Below are 17916 nucleotides of genomic sequence, written 5' to 3'. Positions count from 1 at the left end.
AAACCAGCCCTTTTGCTGTCCCCGTACCAGTGTCTGGAGGTGCTGTCTGCAAGTGAATGGGAATAAAATTTTGAATTCGGTTTATTCGTAGGAATAACTTGGGGTCATGCCTTTGAAAGCTCCTATTCCAAGGCCAGGCGGGGCTCAGTTAAACCCGGGGTGGTGCAGCGCTGGGTCAGCCGGGTGAGCACAGCGAGCCCAGGTTTCCCAGCAGAAAACTGGGAGAGCTGGATTGAGCCTCTGGTGGTTTCTCTTTGTAAGTCGAAAACGTTACTTGAAGCTGAGGCTCAGCTTTGGTGTGTTCCTGTGCCCTTAGGCGCACGTGGGAGCACCTGGCAGCTTGGGAGGTAACGTGCAGGTGGTTGCCCACAGGGGACCGGAATTTCCTCGTCCGTATCCCTCTGAAGACGCGGAGTGTAGAGGAGCAGTGGCAAAATTTGTGAAAAGCTGCGTCTTTACACGTGCTTTGGAGGAGCAGAGATGGTGAAAAGGGTGCAGCATAATGGCGTGTGAGGTCTGTCTTATGAGGACTCACAGTTTGGGGGTCTCACTGCCTGCATGGTGAGCACCCATCTCGGGGTTCTCTGTTGTGTGTCTCCTCTCCTGCATTGTCAGCCCACAGTTACACTTTTACCAGCAAGAGTAATTTGAGGACTGCTGTGTTCCTTCCTGACTGATATTTTTTTCTAGGATGCGTAGACGAGGATGTCAGAAGACTAGTTTTAGTATTCAGTAGGTAAATGTAGGCCGTTTAATTAATCTAACTAGCAAAACAAAACTGTTGGGGAAAAAAAGTTGCCTACTGCAGACTTCTTGTATGTGTTCAAAAAAAGAAGCAGAAACAAATTTAATGTTTTCCAAACTTGGAAAATAGTTGCTTTTAATACATCTGGTACTGTACAGCAGATACTTGACAAAAAATGCTATGTTGTGCCAACATTTCCCCCCCATTTGATGTAATTGCTTAACTAAGTGAACTTTTTTATCTGTGCATTTAACTAGAGATGTTATTAAAATGTAGAGTGCTTCTGACTCGATCAGTATCAGGGAGGCACAGACAGAACTTAAGTTGGTCTCTGGGTGGGCCTGTCCTTCTCCACTTTCCTAGTTATGCAGTACTGAGGGAAGATGGCAGGCTGTTAATTGAAATTGCCCCTCCAAAATGACTACTTTGAAAGTTCTAATAACAGGGTTCTTGGATATTTTATGCTTAGTAAACTCGGCATCTTGTTATTCTGTTTTTTTCTAAATCCCTACATAATTTTTCTGGGTTTGCTTTTTTTTTTTTTTTAGCCAAGTGTGAGAACTAATGTGTGTCACTTAAAGCATTAGCAAGCATCAGTCTCTTTTTCTCTTTATTTTTTTTTGTTCTGAGCACCCACAGAAAAACTTGCAATTGCTGCTCTAATTTAGTCCCTTTTTCCAGTGCCAGTGGTGGTGACTTTGTGCCTTCATGCTTCCTTGCTGCAGTTATTGCCTGAAAAATGTTGTGTCCTTCTCTCTTTAGTTCTACAGTTTGTTTATAAAGCATTGTTATTTTTACTGGCAATGGATCTAGTAAATTTTTGTAAGATAAGAAGAAAAACAGGTGTTTTTTTCCTTACTGAAAAATTGATACACCACTGAGATTAATAGTCTTCTGCATAGTTTTTTGTGGTGTGTTATATCTCTTTATTGTGTCAGGGAAGTAACAACATTATTTTCATTATCTACATAAGTTGTTTGCTTTGAAAAGTGTCCCCCTAGTCCCAAATTGCTGATTCTTTTTGGAAAACTTTCCATATGAGGTTGTGTCTTTTTTTTTTTCCCTATTGTGTTCAGCCTTCAAGAGCTTGAGGAGGTTGCTGTGTGCTGGTGGTGTGTTCAGCTATAGCTGCTCTGTGTTTTTAATGTTCCCTTCTGCATGCTTGAGTAGGCAGCTGATAGGCAGTCATAGAAGCAATGAATTTTGGAAGGTTATGTCTGCAGGCCTGTGGAGATTAAATGTGCTCAGCTCACTACTGTTATGTAATACTGGTGCACTTGGCTCCTTCTGGGACTGTTAAGCCTTTTCATTTACTATTCTGAGGCTTTAGCATGGCATAAGGAAGGAAAGACTATAGGGAGTACCCTGAAAGAGGGAGAGGAGATGTAGTGAGCAAATGTGGCCTAGCTGAGATTCAGAGCAAATTATATAGAGTTTCCTGAATTATGTTTTTTTTTTTAAATGTTTCATGATCTTCCTGAGCATCGGAGCATGATGTTCCCCATGAGATTTTCCAAGAGCAGGAACAGACTTGGATGATTTTTAATGACTTGAGAGAAGCCAGGGAGAAGAGCAGAGAATTGCTGTGATGTTGGAGTTTGAACTTTTTCATGGGGAAATTCCTTGATGCTGTTTCATAAACTTTCCCAAAGTATTCAGTCGACTTATTTAAAGTCCCTTTTTGTGAAACTGAATATATAAGGAAAATATACTTGGTAGCAAGTGGTTATTGAGACTGAAGTAAAGAATGATTGCCTGTACAATATATCATATTCCAGCAAAATTTTTTCAGTATTTATTTCAAGCAGATATCTGTACTGACTATTAAACTATTTGAATTAGTGCCTGTTCCCTGCATCCAGGTGGATTTTGGAAGACATACAACTAATCAAAAGCCTCTATTTTCTTTGCTTTGTGTGACTTGGTGTTCAAGTGTTCTGAGTATGCCAGCTTTTTCTTTCAAGTTGGTCTGCTGTTGGCTAGGAAAATGTTACTTGTGCCAATAAAAACAAACAGGAACTCCTGTAGTTTGGTGGTTTTATGTAGTTGTATTTTTATTCTTTACCTATAAAGACATAAAAGATGGTAGAGACATCTAGGAACATTGTGATGCTGTCAGCCCTACTTTGGTTTCGAATTCCCCTTTTTCTTTTGACTATTTCATGGGATACCTTTGATTTGAATCAATAGCAGACAGTATATTGTTATTTGAGTCAATCCTTACTGTTGTTTGGGTTGTTGAGCCTTATGTTGCTGCTGTTCTTTTATTGCTTGCTGCAAGTACTGTGTTTTGCTTGGTTCATTTTTAATTTATCATTTGGTCTTAGTATTCTGTGTTCATCAGTGCAATATCCTGTAACACTGATGGTATTTTTGCAGGAGTGAGGTTTGGGTCTTCATGTTAGCACCTAACAAGCTTTTGGTCTTAAATTCACATGTTCTGATTGGACCAGTGAGGCTGCTGAGCATAAAACACTGTGTATTTGCATGCAACACTTCTTCAAAATATTTGTAATAGATATTCTTAATTAGGGATTAGTGTTTTAATTGTTTTTCTTTGGTAGCAAAACTTCTTGTGCAAATGCAGTTATTTTGAAAAAAGTCATTATGTTGTGTAGGAAAATGTTATAAACACAAACTACAAAGCATTCATAAAACTGTGCTTGGAAACACCAGTTGATACATTCAGAGTTCTTAAGATCCTAATTTCTTGTCCATGATGAATCACTTTCTTTATAAGTGGAAATTAGCTGTGTATGGGCTTTTAATAACTTAGAAATTTTCTTATATTTTTTCCCTGTATTATTTTTCCTCCTCATAGTGCATTTTGGACTGTCTAATTTGCTATGAGATACATAATACTTTCTGTATTTTTATTTAGGTCATGATATGCTCCCAATGATTGGTATTTGCAAAAGCTTAAAATCAGCCTGCCAAAATCAGCAATTCCTCAGTTGACATACTAGCAGAGGGGGAAAGCTGTGGGAGCTTCACATCTGCCTGCAGCTCACTTTTCTCCTAGGCTGCCTTCATATTCTGCCACTGAAATGTGTAGTGTTGGGCACAGTGGAGGGAAATTACTCTTGCACATTAAAAATAAGCATTCATCTTCTGTTTAATTCATGTACACAGATCGGAAAGCTTAGGCCAGGTTGCCAGTTTCAGTCAAAACCATAAACATGGTAATCCAAGTGCCGTGTCCTATTTGCTGAGAAGAATCATGTTAGAAAGCACATGGCTTAATGGTATTCCATCTGCATAGCGTCTTCACATCCAGGTGGTCCCCTCTGGTCATTGCAACATCCAAAACACAGCAGATGTTTGGAGAGTTGGTGTGGACTGCTTGGAAAACTGTGGTCTCTGTGATCGTGTTTTTGAGAGCAGTCTCAAGCTGATCAAAGGGCATATTACTGCTTAGAGGCATGAGTACCTTCCTGGCTGTGATCTGCTCTGCTTTTCCTATGTTGATTCCACTAACCAGGTGTTGCATAAAATCATCTGAATGTGTCTTGAGAGGTTCAATATATTAATGGAAAGATAGGGAAGATGAATTGAAGCCAGTGGAAGAGAAGGGTTGGGACTCTGCAGTTGGGAGGGTGAGGTGAGAGTGTCCTGTGCCCCATCTGCAGTCAGTGAGCTGTTGTGTTGGATGAGGGGATGTAGAACCGTGGTCCTGGGTGTGCCTTATCAGCTTCGGCCACCTTAGTGCAGTACCTCATGTGCGGTGAATACAAGCAGTAATTAACAAGGCAGTTGTTTTCCAACTGACTGTGTATTGCCTCCTCCTAGTAAGTGACAGTACCAGTAAATGCAAAATAAAAGTGGAAATCGGAAACTCGTATGAGAGACATTTTTCTCTTAGACACTGTTTTTAATTGAGGGGGAGTTGGATGTAAAAATGGTACAGCCTAAGAAAGGAAATACAGCTTTTGTGGTATAAGAGTCTCCAGCAGTAGTACTTCCACACATCATCTGATAGAATTCTGCTTTTCTTTATTTTTGTTATTGTGACAAGGAAAAATGTGAATAACATCTTTGTTTTATTTTCAGGATGATCTGCACAAAGCTCATAACTCTATGTCAGTCACAGATGGACTCTCTGCAACTTCATTTATAGAATATCCAAATTACAAGCCATTTATTAATTCTGATTTGCAGCGCTCCCCATGGAAACCAGTAATTCCATATCCTGAAAGTCATAGCAGAGGTAATAGTTCATCAAAGTTGTTTTCTTACCTGTTTCCAAATCATGTGGTAAAATAAATACATGTATGTCCTCCACATCTACAAAGGTTGCAGTCTTTTTATCCTTTTATCACTTCCCAGTGATGTCCAGGTCGCCTGTTTTGTAGGTCCTTTGCTCTTCTCTTTCTGAAGAACACCTGATGAGAAAGGTCATCTTACAGCGGGAGAAAGATGCTGCTCTTTGGTAGTAGAGAACTGTAAAAGTGTCTGAGTGCTTTCTGAAGTTGTACTGACATGTTTTCTTTGCCCCTTCTTCAGTCCTCCTCTCTTTTAATCTTTCCTCTCCTGAGTTCACAGCTGAGTTAGAAGTAAGGAGACTTAAGTCCTCAGAATGGTTTGGACCAAAGGAAGAGGTTTGGTCTGACAGAAATCGTAAGGCTTGTCATGGTCAAAGGGTGTGTCAAGTATTTATCATGTCAGCGAAGACTTAGAGGATACAGAGAGGAGCACGATGCTGAACTGAGAGCTCACCACACCAAAAAGGGAGGCAATTTTTCTCCCATTTATTCTTTCTTGTTTCTAGGCTATTCTTTCTCCCTCCTTTCCCACTCTGGTCCTGGTGTTCATCTCCAGATAAACAGATACATCTTGCCTGACAGGACAAAAACCATTCTTGTTTAGTTTTCTGTTATTTTAGTGAATTGGCTTGTCGTGCAGTGAGATGTATTCCAAAGCTGCCTTGTGGGGGGTAAGAATAGGAGGCAGCATAAGGAGTTGGGAGACTAGAGCAGGACTGATCCTTTGATAAGCTATTTGGCTTGGGTTCATTGCAATAATGTTCCTTTGAGACTGGAGTGGCATCAAGGTTTAAAGTTATGAACAACTTTGTATTTTTTCCTTATAGGGGGAAAAGTGAGAAATACTTAGGATGTATCCTAATATTACTTAAACTAAGTAAAAAATCAGAATGATACCCTTAAGTCCCTGTTCCAATAACATAGTTCATGTCTGAATTACTAGAGACTTATATGTTAGTTACTTAGTAGGTGAAGTCTTAATTCTTGAAGTGCTATTTAAAATCCAGTATATACTCTCAATGCCATCAGTTCTGAGAGTGCTGTTGACACAAAACTGAAAGAATCTTGTAACAGATGAAAAATTGGATGTGCAGGAAAGAGCTTCTTATGAATTACTGATGTAGATGTATTTTTGTAGATTGCGTATGTTGCATTAGCAACAAACCTTTGACTCTTAAGTTTCCACTTGGCAACTTAGTTTCAAACAGGGAATCTGCCACCTGGAAGGTAAGTACAGATGATGGAAGACAATCGGATAAATTATATCCCTTTTTAAAAATTAACAAATATTTTTTTTCAAAAAATGTTGAAGTGTAAGTAAATATGAATACATACTGAAAATTGAATTGAGCCTGAGTGTGATCCAATATATTTCTCTTTTTGCATAGCCTATAAAAATGCAGAAACATTACACTTTAGTAAGTGTAAGAATATGGTAATTAACTCTCAATACCAATTGATTTGATTGGTATTGAGAGTCCTTATTGCTCCTTTCACCCTCCCATGTTAATAAATCCTGAAATTGAGTATGGTAAGTTCTGTTTATTCTGGTTTTAATTTCTTTGTGTTGTATCTGTGTGTGTCTCAGCATGCATAGCTGGCTGTAATACTCTAATAGAAATGGCTGAATGATACTTGGCATCCTCTTGGGTTTCACTTTTTATCTTTTCATTGCTTGAGTTGCTTTATTGCTGTATTTTGTTAGTCATTGTTGTGAATATACAGGGGTTTCAATTTAACTTTTAAGGATAATAGTAACAAATATGTTTATAGTTTCAGCTATGCCCATTTCGACTGAATTCTAGGAACAGTATTTATAAAGAGAGAACAGGGTACACTTGGTTACTCTGATATAGCAAATAGGGCCAAATTAGTAATAACTTCCCCTCAACTGTGACTGTTGTCACTACTTATGTACTTAACAGTTACCTTAAAGCAAGTAGTTCTTACTGATGTGATACTCTCATGCTGTTCTGCATTTCAAGATTTGATAAATTTTTACTCTGGAAAACTTGTTCTGATAAATATTTTTCCCTCTTTTTTTATTTTTGGTAATCTGATGCAATCCCAACTTCTGTAGTGCTCATGCATTCTGTAATAAAGGTATATTCTTTCTCTGAAGTGGATTTAAGCACAAAGGAGTGGGCTAATGCTACCTTGCAGTCTGCTATATGAGCTATATGTACAGATGTTCTTGTGTTTTACTTTAACAGACCTATATAGGAGAAGGGACTTATGGTTATGGTTCCCTTTACAGAATTAAACAATACAGCTAAGAGACGTAATACATCAGATTACCAGCAGATGGTCTAATTGCAAGGTGATGTGAATTCTATTACAGCTGCTTTTCTTTTTGTGGTGATGAATATATAAAAGCTTTGTTTAGTAACTGCTAAAGCTGGGAATGCAACAGAAAGGGAGAATGGTTCAGCACAAAGGAGATGCATGTTTTTGGGGAGAAGAGGGGAGCATGAGCAAAACCAGAAGAATTAAAAAAAGAATTCTACTTAAATAAACACTTCTATAGCCTTTCTAATAGCTAACCTTTATTATACTCTGTGGCTATGAGTAATTATACAGAGATTGCCTATTTTGACTATCTAGTTGTAACTTTTTTTTTCCTTTCGATGAAGAGTCAGGGCATGCACTGTTTACACTTAACCAACATAATATTTACATGCCTCGTTCTTGGAAATAGTTGTGTATTTCCTAAATGTATCAGGTGAAAGGTGTGCACCAAGGGCATCTATTTGTTTGAGACTAGTTTTAGAATCAGTTATGGTTTAAAGGGAAGCAGGTCTTAATTCCTGGAAGGAGTCTTGGATGCTTGTAAGGAACGTTCTGGCTTTGTTACATAACATGCTTTTATAGAAATGTTTCAAGTTCAATGTTGTCTTGAAGAGGTGATTTAATGATATCTAACAAAAAGTACTTGTTCATTACAGCCATATTTTCTGCTCTGAAGAATCTCCAGGAAAAAATTCATCGGCTGGAGTTGGAAAGGTTTCAGGCGGAGGAGAATGTAAAACACCTCAGCAGGGAAACAGCAGACTATAAAAAAGTACTGAGTGAACAAATGGAACATAAAGAGCATGACAAGACTGAAGTGTCAAAGAAAAATCAAGGTTGTTTGCAAAACTTTGTATAGATACTACAGAACACTGATGTGGATGAAACTATTTCTATTGATGCGTAAAGTAATTTCAATTTACTTCCAGCATCTCTTAATTTGCAATGACACATGGAGTTATAAAAAATAATTTAAAAACATACTTTGTTTTAAGGATTTGCATGCATATGGAAGTTAATTAGGCATAATATGTGAGTTTTTTGAGATGGTCCTTTTCTTGTTTGTTTTGGAACTGTCTTGAAAACAGAAAAAAAATCCCAGGACCAAACAGTACGTGATTTCAGTTTTCTGCCTTCTGTTATCTTCAGAACTGGCTTCTCAGCTGGCAGCTGCAGAGTCTCGGTGCAGTCTTCTAGAGAAACAGCTGGACTACATGAGAAAAATGATCCAGCATGCAGAAAATGAGAAGTCTCATCTCTTGGAGAAACAGGTGTGTTCTCAAAATTATCTCAGAGTTAAATCATAAAAATCGTTAACTATGTCATGATTTTTCATAGTTTTGTAATATTCATACTTTGAAGTGTGGATGTCTATTTCAGCTGGCCTTTATATACTTAGTTGTGGATAGTTTCCCTACTTACATTTTTTAGTCTTCTCATGACCCTGGTATTTTCTTTGTGCACCTGTTTCTAAGGCAGTATCAGGTTCTAGTATTAATAAGAATTGTTTGCTTCTGTATGATTGGCTTACTGCAATAGCTCATCCTTATCCCTCAGTGTTATACCCAGGTACCACGGGAAAAAACCTCCCTTTTGTGTTCACACTCTTCAGATCTTTGGGGATATTCTTTGCTAGCACTGCTTTTGCTAAACTACTGATGAAATACTCATTATGTAGAAATAGCAATAAAATTTGTTTCCCACCATGAGTGACTAGGATTTGGCCTATATCTAAAATGAACTTGAATTTTATAAGTGTATGGATCACCTAGAATTCTCTGTTCATTGGTCTCTGTGGCTGTTCTACTTCTGTCTGTTAAATATTTGCTAAAGAAAAAAAAATATATGAAAGCTATCTCTAGTAGCTGCATAATGAATTTGGTTTGGTTTTTTTACCAAACCTTGGTTTGGAGGAAGGAGAGACTGCAGAATCTTCTCTCGTCAGACTGTGGTTGAGTGTGCAGTTCCCCGGCATTGGTGGAGCAGTAGTGGAGTTTTCTCTCTGATTGTATAATAATGGCCCATCTTTGCGAACGAAGATTTGGGGAAAGGTCTTTTACCTTTCCAGCCTGCGCAATGGATTTTTTTAGGTGAGACACAGCCTGCGCTGAACTGAGCCCACCCTTTAATCCTAAGGTTCATCTGCCGGGGCCAAGCAAGCTTGGACAATGGCAGTGAGGTCCTCAGGACGTAGGTTTGTTTAGAGTGTCCTTCTCATAGATGGATGGCCTCACAGGGCTAATGACCTCCATCAGGCCAGGAGACCGGGGAATCGAACCTGTGGTCGCAGCAGTGAAAGTCCTGCACGCTAACCACTAGGCCACCAGGGGTCTCTGATTGTAGCACCATCTAAAATTGCGCAGAGGAAGTAGAAGTTCTTTTGCACTGTTTATGGGCCTCCTTTGTGCTCCAGACACAAGGCTTACTACAGATGGTCTTATATTATTGTACTTATAAATTGTTTTCCTTTTCAATTCTCCCTTCAAGGGTTCATTGGAGAGAGATCGGCTTCTTAATCAGTCACATGTTCAGTCTAAATTGGAAAAGCTGGATATGCTGGAAAAAGAGTATAGGAGACTTACTACGATGCAGTCCATAGCAGAGGTCTGTCATTTGTGTTGGATACTATATCAGATTTGTCTTGTTTGTTGTAATCAGCACTTGATAGCTATATGTCAATTAAAGAGCTGAGCAAAACTGTGCTGTAGAGAAAGACAGTGACTAAACTTCTTTTTAAAGCTGAAGTGTTGTAAAAATTTAAAGTTATTGCTGAAAGTCTGCATGGCTAGATGGGCTCTAGGTCACTGTATACTGCAAGAGTTGGTGTTTTGTTAAGCCTTAACAGTATCTGTTTGTGTTCCTCTTTTGTGCTTAGTTGGTGCCTGGGCACGTAACTTTGCAGGCATTCCTAAGATCTCAACTTCTGAGTTGCCTTGCATCCTACTGAATAATTTGCAGTTACTTTCTGTTATGACCCAGGTTTAACTTGACTTGTGTGAATTTGGTGTGTGTGTTTTGTTTTTCTTTTTCTTTTAGCCCTCTTTCTTAAGAAACACAATTATTGCTAGTTACTTTGCGTGTGGATTTCTGGAGTGTGGCATTGCAAGACCTCTAGCACGGGATGGCTGTCAGTGGGTTTGAACCAGGCTGCCATTTCAGGACTCCTTTTGAATCAGTAGCTTTTACGAGTTCAACATGATTCTGTTTGGTCATATGCTGTTGTGATGGGTTGACCCTTGAATTTTTATAATTTTTGTAATTTTATAATGAGAAATAAAACCAAATCTTACCATGGGCTGCAGGAGAATCTCTGCTCTGGCCCCTGGAGTACCTCCTCCGTCTCATTCATTGACCTTGGGGTCTGCAGGGCCGTTGCTTTCACATATCCTCACTCCTCTCTTCTGGCTGCTGCTCCCCAGCAGGTTTTCTTCTGCTTCTCGAATCTTTTATTCTAGAGGTGCTGCCCCCTGCTGTTGGGCTCAGCCTTTGGCCAGTAGTGGGTCTGTCTTGGTGCTGGCTGGCATTGGCTCTTTCAGACAGAGGGAAGGCTTCCAGCAGCTCCTCACAGAAGCCACCCCTGTAGCCACTCACTACCAGAACTTTGCCACTCAAACTGTGGTGTTGGTTTTTGAGGTCCTGTGCACTTACCTCTTTCTGCTGCTGTAGAGACCACAAGTCTCCCAAGCCTGGAAACTACAGAGAACTTAACCAGGGAGAGTCTTCCACCTGCAAGTTTCTTCCCTACTCCCCTAAAAGGACCAGATAGTATGTGATTAGATGGTGGTATTGAGGATGACAGGTCTGGGTCCTGTCAAAATCACAGGCTTGCCACCCTGCATACCAGGATTTACCAGGTGCTGAAGTAGATGGTATATCTCCAGGAGTACATAAGGAGATGTTTGGTAGTAAATCTTTAGCTACTTGGTTTGCTGCAGGAGCTTTAGACACTACAACTATTCTTGGAAGTCCCTGAGCCAAGGCAGCTGTAACAAGCTGTTTAAGATTCTGACACTCCATTGTGGTGAGCTGCAGTTGTGGAGTACAAGTGTCTCCATTGTTGACTTTGGCCAAACACTTGTGAAGAGAAAGAAGGGTCTTCTGGGTCTTGTTCAGTGAAAGAAGCAGTAGTTTCCTCCAGGGTCAAAGTTGTAATAACTGGTTCAGCAACTACAATTTCCTCTAAAGGGCTTCTACCAAGTTTTTGTCTGGTAGCAACTGAAGTTTAGTAAGGCTGAGTTGTTTGCCTTTTTGTGTGTGGCTAGTGAAAGTTATTTCAGCCTTAAGATTCTTTTTTGTTTTTTTTCTGGATCTAGCTAGATGTCTTTGCTTCTTTATGAATTAGCAGTTGTTGCAGTTAAATCTGTTTTAGTGGAATTGGGTGTTCACACAGTTTTGAAGCAATTCTGGGAACTGAAAAAGATATGGATCTAGCTATGACTAAAGGTCATTTTCCTTGTGATGATGACCCATTTTCTGGTTCACAGGTCTGTGTGTGTGTCTGTGGTTATGGGATATGTTCCTATGTGAGCATCCGTGTGCTAGGTATTACCTTATAGTCCTGAAGGAGTGACTGTACTCCCTGATCAGAACAGTTGCATCTGTTTCATCTTTGATCTGTAGTTATGACCATGGGACCACAGGAATGTTTTCAAGTTGAATTTGAAGCAAGAAATAAAGACTGTTTCATACATGGTGCGTTGAAATGGATGGAAAGTGGTGAGGTGACTGCTCGTGAGCAAGCACTAATTTAACTGCCTCTGATTTCAGGCACTGCCAGAGCACAAGTTGTGGGTGGGTCTTACTGAGAGCGTGTCATCTCTGCAGAGCCACTATCTGGCCCTATAAGTGTATTATCTTCAAGCAATTTGCTAATGTTAATATTGCCTGTGGAAAAGGAAATGCTGAGATTCCTATTTCTGTGAAGTACCTGTAATAGGAGTACTTACCCTAGAAATGCTTTCGAGGCATGTTTATTGCAACTGTAGTCCTGCAGTGCAGTCTCTGGATAGCTGGCTGAAAAGATCTGAACATATCTCTGTCTGAGAATGGAGTAAGGACAGGGTTGTTCCCTAAAAATGCAGATTGGGCTTTGGTCTTGTGTGTAGGCAGGTGACCAGAATTTGAATGTATGTGTGGATGATGCTTTTTGAACAACTATGGTTCACAGTAATTGATTTTAATGCTAACAATGAGACTTAATAATAAACCCCCACCATTTCTGTGAACAGAAGTGATGAAACTTCACATCCTGTTGTGGCTGTACACTACCCACACCTCTAGCTTTTCCTCTGCCCTCTCATTGCCAGGTGGTGAGAAGCAGCAGCTTCCCTGTTTCAGCTGGGTGGACACTGACTGCTCAGCTGCCCAGCAGATGCTAATTTGCAAGGCAGCGAAGCACAGAGGTAAAAGCTGTCTTTAGTCTGGAGACATTTCCTCTCTGGTGGAACTAATCTGGATGCTTATCCCAGCAGCCAATTTTGACATTTAGGTGTTCTTTATCTGTGAGGTCTCATAACTTTCTGTCTTTGGTTGAAGTTTTTTGAGGGATGGAATGCCATCCAGAGGGTCCTGGACAAGCTCAGGAAGCATGCCCACAGGAACCTCAGGAGTCAATGAGGCCAAGTGCAAGGTGCTACTCGTGGGTCAGGACAACTTCCCCCCAGGCTGGAGGATGAAAGGATTGAGAGCAGCCCTGACAAGAAGGACTTGTGGGCTCTTGTGCATAAAAAACTGGACATGAGCCAACAGTGTGCACTCACAGCCCAGAATGCCAACAATATCCTGGGCTGCATCAGGAGCAGTGTGACCAGCAGGCCAAGGGAGGTGATTGTCCTCCTCTACTGTGCCCTTGTGAGACTCTGCCTGGAGTGCTGCATCCAGCTATGGGGTCCCCAGCACAGGAAAGACATGGACCTCTTGGATCAGGTCCAGAGGAGGCCTCAAAAATGGTCAGAGGGCTGGAACATCTCTCCTATGAAGACAGGCTGAGAGGGTTGGGTTGTTTAGCCTGGAGAAGAGAAGGCTCCAGGGAGATCTTGTTGTGGCCTTTCAGTACTTAAAGGAGGCTTATGAGAAAAATGGAGACAGATCTTTCAGCAGGGCCTGTAGCAATAGGACAAGGGGCAATAGTTTTAAACTAGAAGAGGATAGACTTAGACTAAGTACAAGGAAGAAATTTTTTACAATGAGGGCGGCAAAGTGCTGGAACAGGTTGTCCAGAGGGGTTGTAGATGCCCCCATTCCTGGAAATATTCAAAATCAGGTTGGACAGGGCTCTGAGCAACCTGGTCTAGTGGAAGGTGTTCCTGCCCATGGCAGGGGGCTTGGACTTAAGTGACCTTTAAGGATCCCTTTAAAACCAAACCATCCTATGATTCTGTGATTCTCTGAGTAAGGTGATTGCATGAGACTTAATGTCTATTTTTGCCCATTTTCTAAGAGAAATTGAAATATTCTGTTTCTATGTTTTTTATTTAAATTCTTTGTAGTGGCTACTGGTGATCAAGCAGACTGTTTAGGCAGCCCGCTTGCTTTGCAGTGCTATCTTAGATGATGGGCAGTACTAGCAGGGAGGGTCTGTTTGCTTGCCTCTGTGGCCTCTCTTCCTTGAAGATGGTTGAGTGATCTGTGCAATACTTTCTTCTATAAACAAGAAAACAAAATTATGTTAGGAATCTAACTTGGGTATATACTTTCCAGTAGGGTCTATCACGGATGATACAGTAAGATACACACTTGCTGTGCAGCTGGACAGCTAGCTGAGGGAATACTTACTAATTTCAGAAAAAAAGCCTTGGCCCAGCTTCATGACAATCTTCACTTTAAACAGAATATTTTTCATACTGAAAATTCTGTCAAGACTTAACAGGTTAATAAAAGATCTTTATAGACTGACCACAAGGAAATCAAGAGCTATGCCAATAAGTGGACACAAGGGAAAACAAGTTACCTGGAGTACATCTGTTTTGAATGGAAAAAAAAATCATCAGGAGGGTTCTTGTATTCAACAGAAAAAGTTGATTCCTTTATATAGTGCCTTTGTCCTCAATATTTATCCAGGCTTTTGCCTTTTAACACCTTTGTATAACAGCTTGTTACATTATTCTTGCAGTTAATGCTTAAGTAAAGCAGAACTGAAATTTATTTTCTAGTTCAGTGTAGTGCATTTATAAACAAACAGAACTGTACAAATACAGCTGTTGCTCTGTATTGCATGCTTTTCTGCCTCAAGTTTGATTAGTGGCTTTGTGAGTTATCAGTCTTTGGGGGTAGAGAAGGGAAGTTGTTTTGTGTACTGGAGCTCAGGATTATTTTTTCTTTCTACTGTATAAAGTCAGCTATTTGATAACTTTCACATTGAGAATTTCAGTGTATCCTGTTGAAACAAGGTTTTCATCTTGTTGGAGGGTTTACAAAGAAATGTGTGGTTTTGCCCTTAAACCTTTTCTTTGAAAAAGGGTTTCAGAAGAGTTCTTACATGCTTTTGCGATAAAAACATGAAATTACTTCAGTTTTGTTTAAAGGTATCTCAGAGGCATCATATAAACTTTCCTCCCTGTTCTTTATTAGGATGGTGGCTAGATACTCAAAAATTCTTTTCTTGTAAGACTGTACATTTTAGCAAAAATACCATTAGTGATCTAAGTAAAGCAAGTCTTCTCTCGGCTTAGGATGATATGTGATATGTCTTTGTTAGCTCTTTTGTAGTACAGAATCTTGGAGGATAATGTACACAAAGCAACTTACTTTCTAGAGTGTTTTTACAGCTGGAGAGAGAGACAGCTTTGTGTATTGCTGTCAGCTGTGACTTAAATTCAGATATCAATTATGGAAGTAACAACAGAAAAATCAAGTTTTAAGCATAAGAGTTTTGACTGCTGTGTTTATGCCTATACAGACAAAGCATCAGCAATCATTCTAATGCTCAATTACCTTTGTTTCACTTACCTCTAAGTCATAAGCTGAACTCATAGTTTTGCTCAAGCTCTTAATATTGTAGGCTTCAGGAAGAAAAAATGGTTTCATTAGTAATGCTATTATTTTTATTCAACTTTGACTAGAAAAAAATGAAAGAGCTGGAACAGAAACTTTGGGAGGAAGAACATGCAAGGAAGCTTGTTCAGGAAAAAGCAGCTGAGGTAATCAACAGGAAATTTCTTTTGCACTGCTATGCACTGTAATTAGCTCTTCCTTTTTATCAGATTTTCAGCTAAGCTTACTGAAAGTGCTTCCCATATGTGTCAAAGAATAATGAAATCCTGGGTTTAGTCTTTTTTTCCTTATTTCTTTTTCCTCGTGTTTGGAGTACCAAGTGTTCTGAAGTTCTCTGAGCTTTTTCTAACAGCACCTGTGCACTGAAGCTTTGATTTCTCCACTAAATAAGTTAGTTGGAAAAGAGGAGTAAAAATTCAGACTAATTAATAATTGAGTGTGCATGGGGATCTCAAAGTAGATCAAGGCCAACAAGTGTGCTCCCTGTTCATAATTGTAATTAAAATATTTTAGAAGAAGGCAGAAAAGAGACAATGTACTCTTGGTTATGAGCCCATAAGGATGCTGGTCTTCTCCTACCCTGGATGTGCAGTGTTTGTTAAATGCTTATTGTTTGCTGAAGAATTACGGAGGCAATGCGTTAGGCTCTAACCTTTGCCATGAGTTTGCTGTGATGGGGAAAGGGGTATCTCAAATTCATCATGAAAAATTGTGCTGTGAATGCTTCTAGATGAGATTGGTTATGACATGATTTGTAAAGCCATGCCATGTCTTGGCAACATGCTGTTGTCAAGCCAACAGCAAAGCATATAGGATTCACTGTCAACAGGGAGTTCTAAACTTAACTCTTTCAAAAGATGGTTTGGTGATTGGGTGTTTATTGTGTTTGCTTGTTTGGAGTGGTTTTTTTACTGTCAATAAAACAGAAGTAGTTACCTGTTAACTATATGCCATGGGATCAATTGAGCAGGGTTGGGTGGCTTGGATTTCCCTACTACTTTGTCAAGTGTAAAGCACAGCTGATGTTTTGGCACTTGCCTGTGTGGGGCTAATGCAGTAAGGCTAATTCTCTAATTTACTAGGATTACTGATGAGTAGTGCTATCAGAGGAAGTATTTAATGTTTAAATGGACCTTGGAAAGGAAAAGTATCCTAAAAATTTACAGCCCTTGCTTTCAGAGAGCCTGTATTTTAAAAACTCTTGGTTTGAAATTCTCTGCTTACTCTCTCTCTGATTATTTATTAATATAATTTCGGTAACTCCCCTTATTCCCTCAATTAAAGCTTCAGACAGGCCTGGAAACCAACAGACTACTGATTCAAGCAGCATCACCATTGCTTTCTCCAAAAGCAAGACAACCCAGGAAAAAAGCTAAGCAGACAGAGAAGGTAAGATGGGGAGAAGAGAAAGGCAGTTACTGAGGACTTAAATAAGGATGTGTGCATGTGATCAGGAAGCAGGTTTCTTCCTTTATTACATAGTAAAGGGAAAATGGGTTTGCTGTAGTGTAATCTTTGCTAAATATTTATCATCTTTCTTTCCAGAAATGCTCTCTTGGAAGCCGTTCCACTGTGCAGCCCCATTACAGACTGTGTCTGGGTGATGTACCCTTTGTGGCTGGGAAGGTGAGCTGATAAGCTTAACGCTCAGTAGCTGCAGCTCCTTAAGTGACTTTGACTTGGTGCACTCCTGACACCCAGTGGTCACATCATTTAATTTTCTTTGATGCTTTTGTTCAGTTAGTCTTCAAAATACTTGTTGGATATTGATAACTTGCTGAGCTGGCATTTTCAAAAACAGGTCTGCATTATGCTGCTTGACAAGCTGTTCTTGTTAGTGCTTATTAATTCAAACAAATGTTAATTCAAACAAAAAATACATTCTTGGCAGTAGAAAGTGTTACTGTTTTTAAATATTCTTCGGTGTTATCAATTGTAATTATCAATGCCATTTAAAAGAAGTCTCTTTCACTTTTCCTTCCAGTCTACCAGTCCCAGTCATTCAGTTGCTGCCAATGTGCAACACGTGCTACACCTGATGAAACAACACACGAAAGCTTTGTGTAACAGACATGTGGTAAATGATACTCCACTGGCAAAACCCATCAGCACTGCTCATCCTGCCAGCAAAAGCAGAAGGCCATCCCTGCCAATGGAATCGTCTTCATCTCAGGAAGAGCTTTCAGAAGTGTTGCTGACTTTACAAGATGAATTTGGACAGATGAGTTTGTGAGTTTGGTATATTCTCCACTGCAGATTATGAATGTTTTGTATTTTGCTTGAGAAAGGTGTTAGTTTAGGAAATCTTTTTTCTGCTGGCTACAGAGGCTGTCATTTCTCCTTGCAGTTAGAGGGAGACTCTGGTAAACAATCTGGACACCATGCCTGTGTTTATATGCAGCAGTATTGAATTCAGAAGAGGCAGTGAAGTGTGGCAACAGCCCTGATGTAGTGGATTATTGTGATTTAAACCCAGACAGCAGCTAAGTACCACACAGCCACTTGCCCCCCCCCCCCCACACACACACACACTCCCCCATCCCCTCCACCCTGTTGGGATGGGCACTGTACACCCTTATACTGTATCATTTATGTCCTGCCCAAGATCCACACTTTCCAATATATCCC

At 39.9% G+C, this 17916-nt stretch overlaps 1 protein-coding gene across 4 annotated transcripts in view; it reads left to right on the top strand.

Moving 5' to 3' along the window:
- Positions 1 to 17916, top strand: part of CEP57 (centrosomal protein 57) — a 33848-nt gene that overhangs the window by 10159 nt on the left and 5773 nt on the right. For 3 of the 4 annotated variants that reach the window (XM_027677380.1, XM_027677378.1, XM_027677381.1), the window contains exons 2-9: positions 4796 to 4952; positions 7953 to 8132; positions 8446 to 8567; positions 9784 to 9900; positions 15357 to 15434; positions 16573 to 16677; positions 16834 to 16914; positions 17273 to 17517. In XM_027677380.1, coding sequence (XP_027533181.1) covers positions 4823 to 4952; positions 7953 to 8132; positions 8446 to 8567; positions 9784 to 9900; positions 15357 to 15434; positions 16573 to 16677; positions 16834 to 16914; positions 17273 to 17517 — 1058 coding nt within the window. In that variant the 5' untranslated portion in view covers positions 4796 to 4822. The remainder of the gene's footprint in view (positions 1 to 4795; positions 4953 to 7952; positions 8133 to 8445; positions 8568 to 9783; positions 9901 to 15356; positions 15435 to 16572; positions 16678 to 16833; positions 16915 to 17272; positions 17518 to 17916) is intronic. The other variant, XM_027677379.1, reaches the window with a different exon arrangement.

Source organism: Neopelma chrysocephalum, unplaced genomic scaffold (genome assembly GCF_003984885.1).
Source record: "Neopelma chrysocephalum unplaced genomic scaffold, ASM398488v2 Primary Assembly neopelma1_43, whole genome shotgun sequence".
NCBI lineage: Eukaryota > Metazoa > Chordata > Aves > Passeriformes > Pipridae > Neopelma > Neopelma chrysocephalum.
Note: the sequence above shows the minus strand (reverse complement) of the source record. Positions and strands in the feature narration are given on the sequence as shown.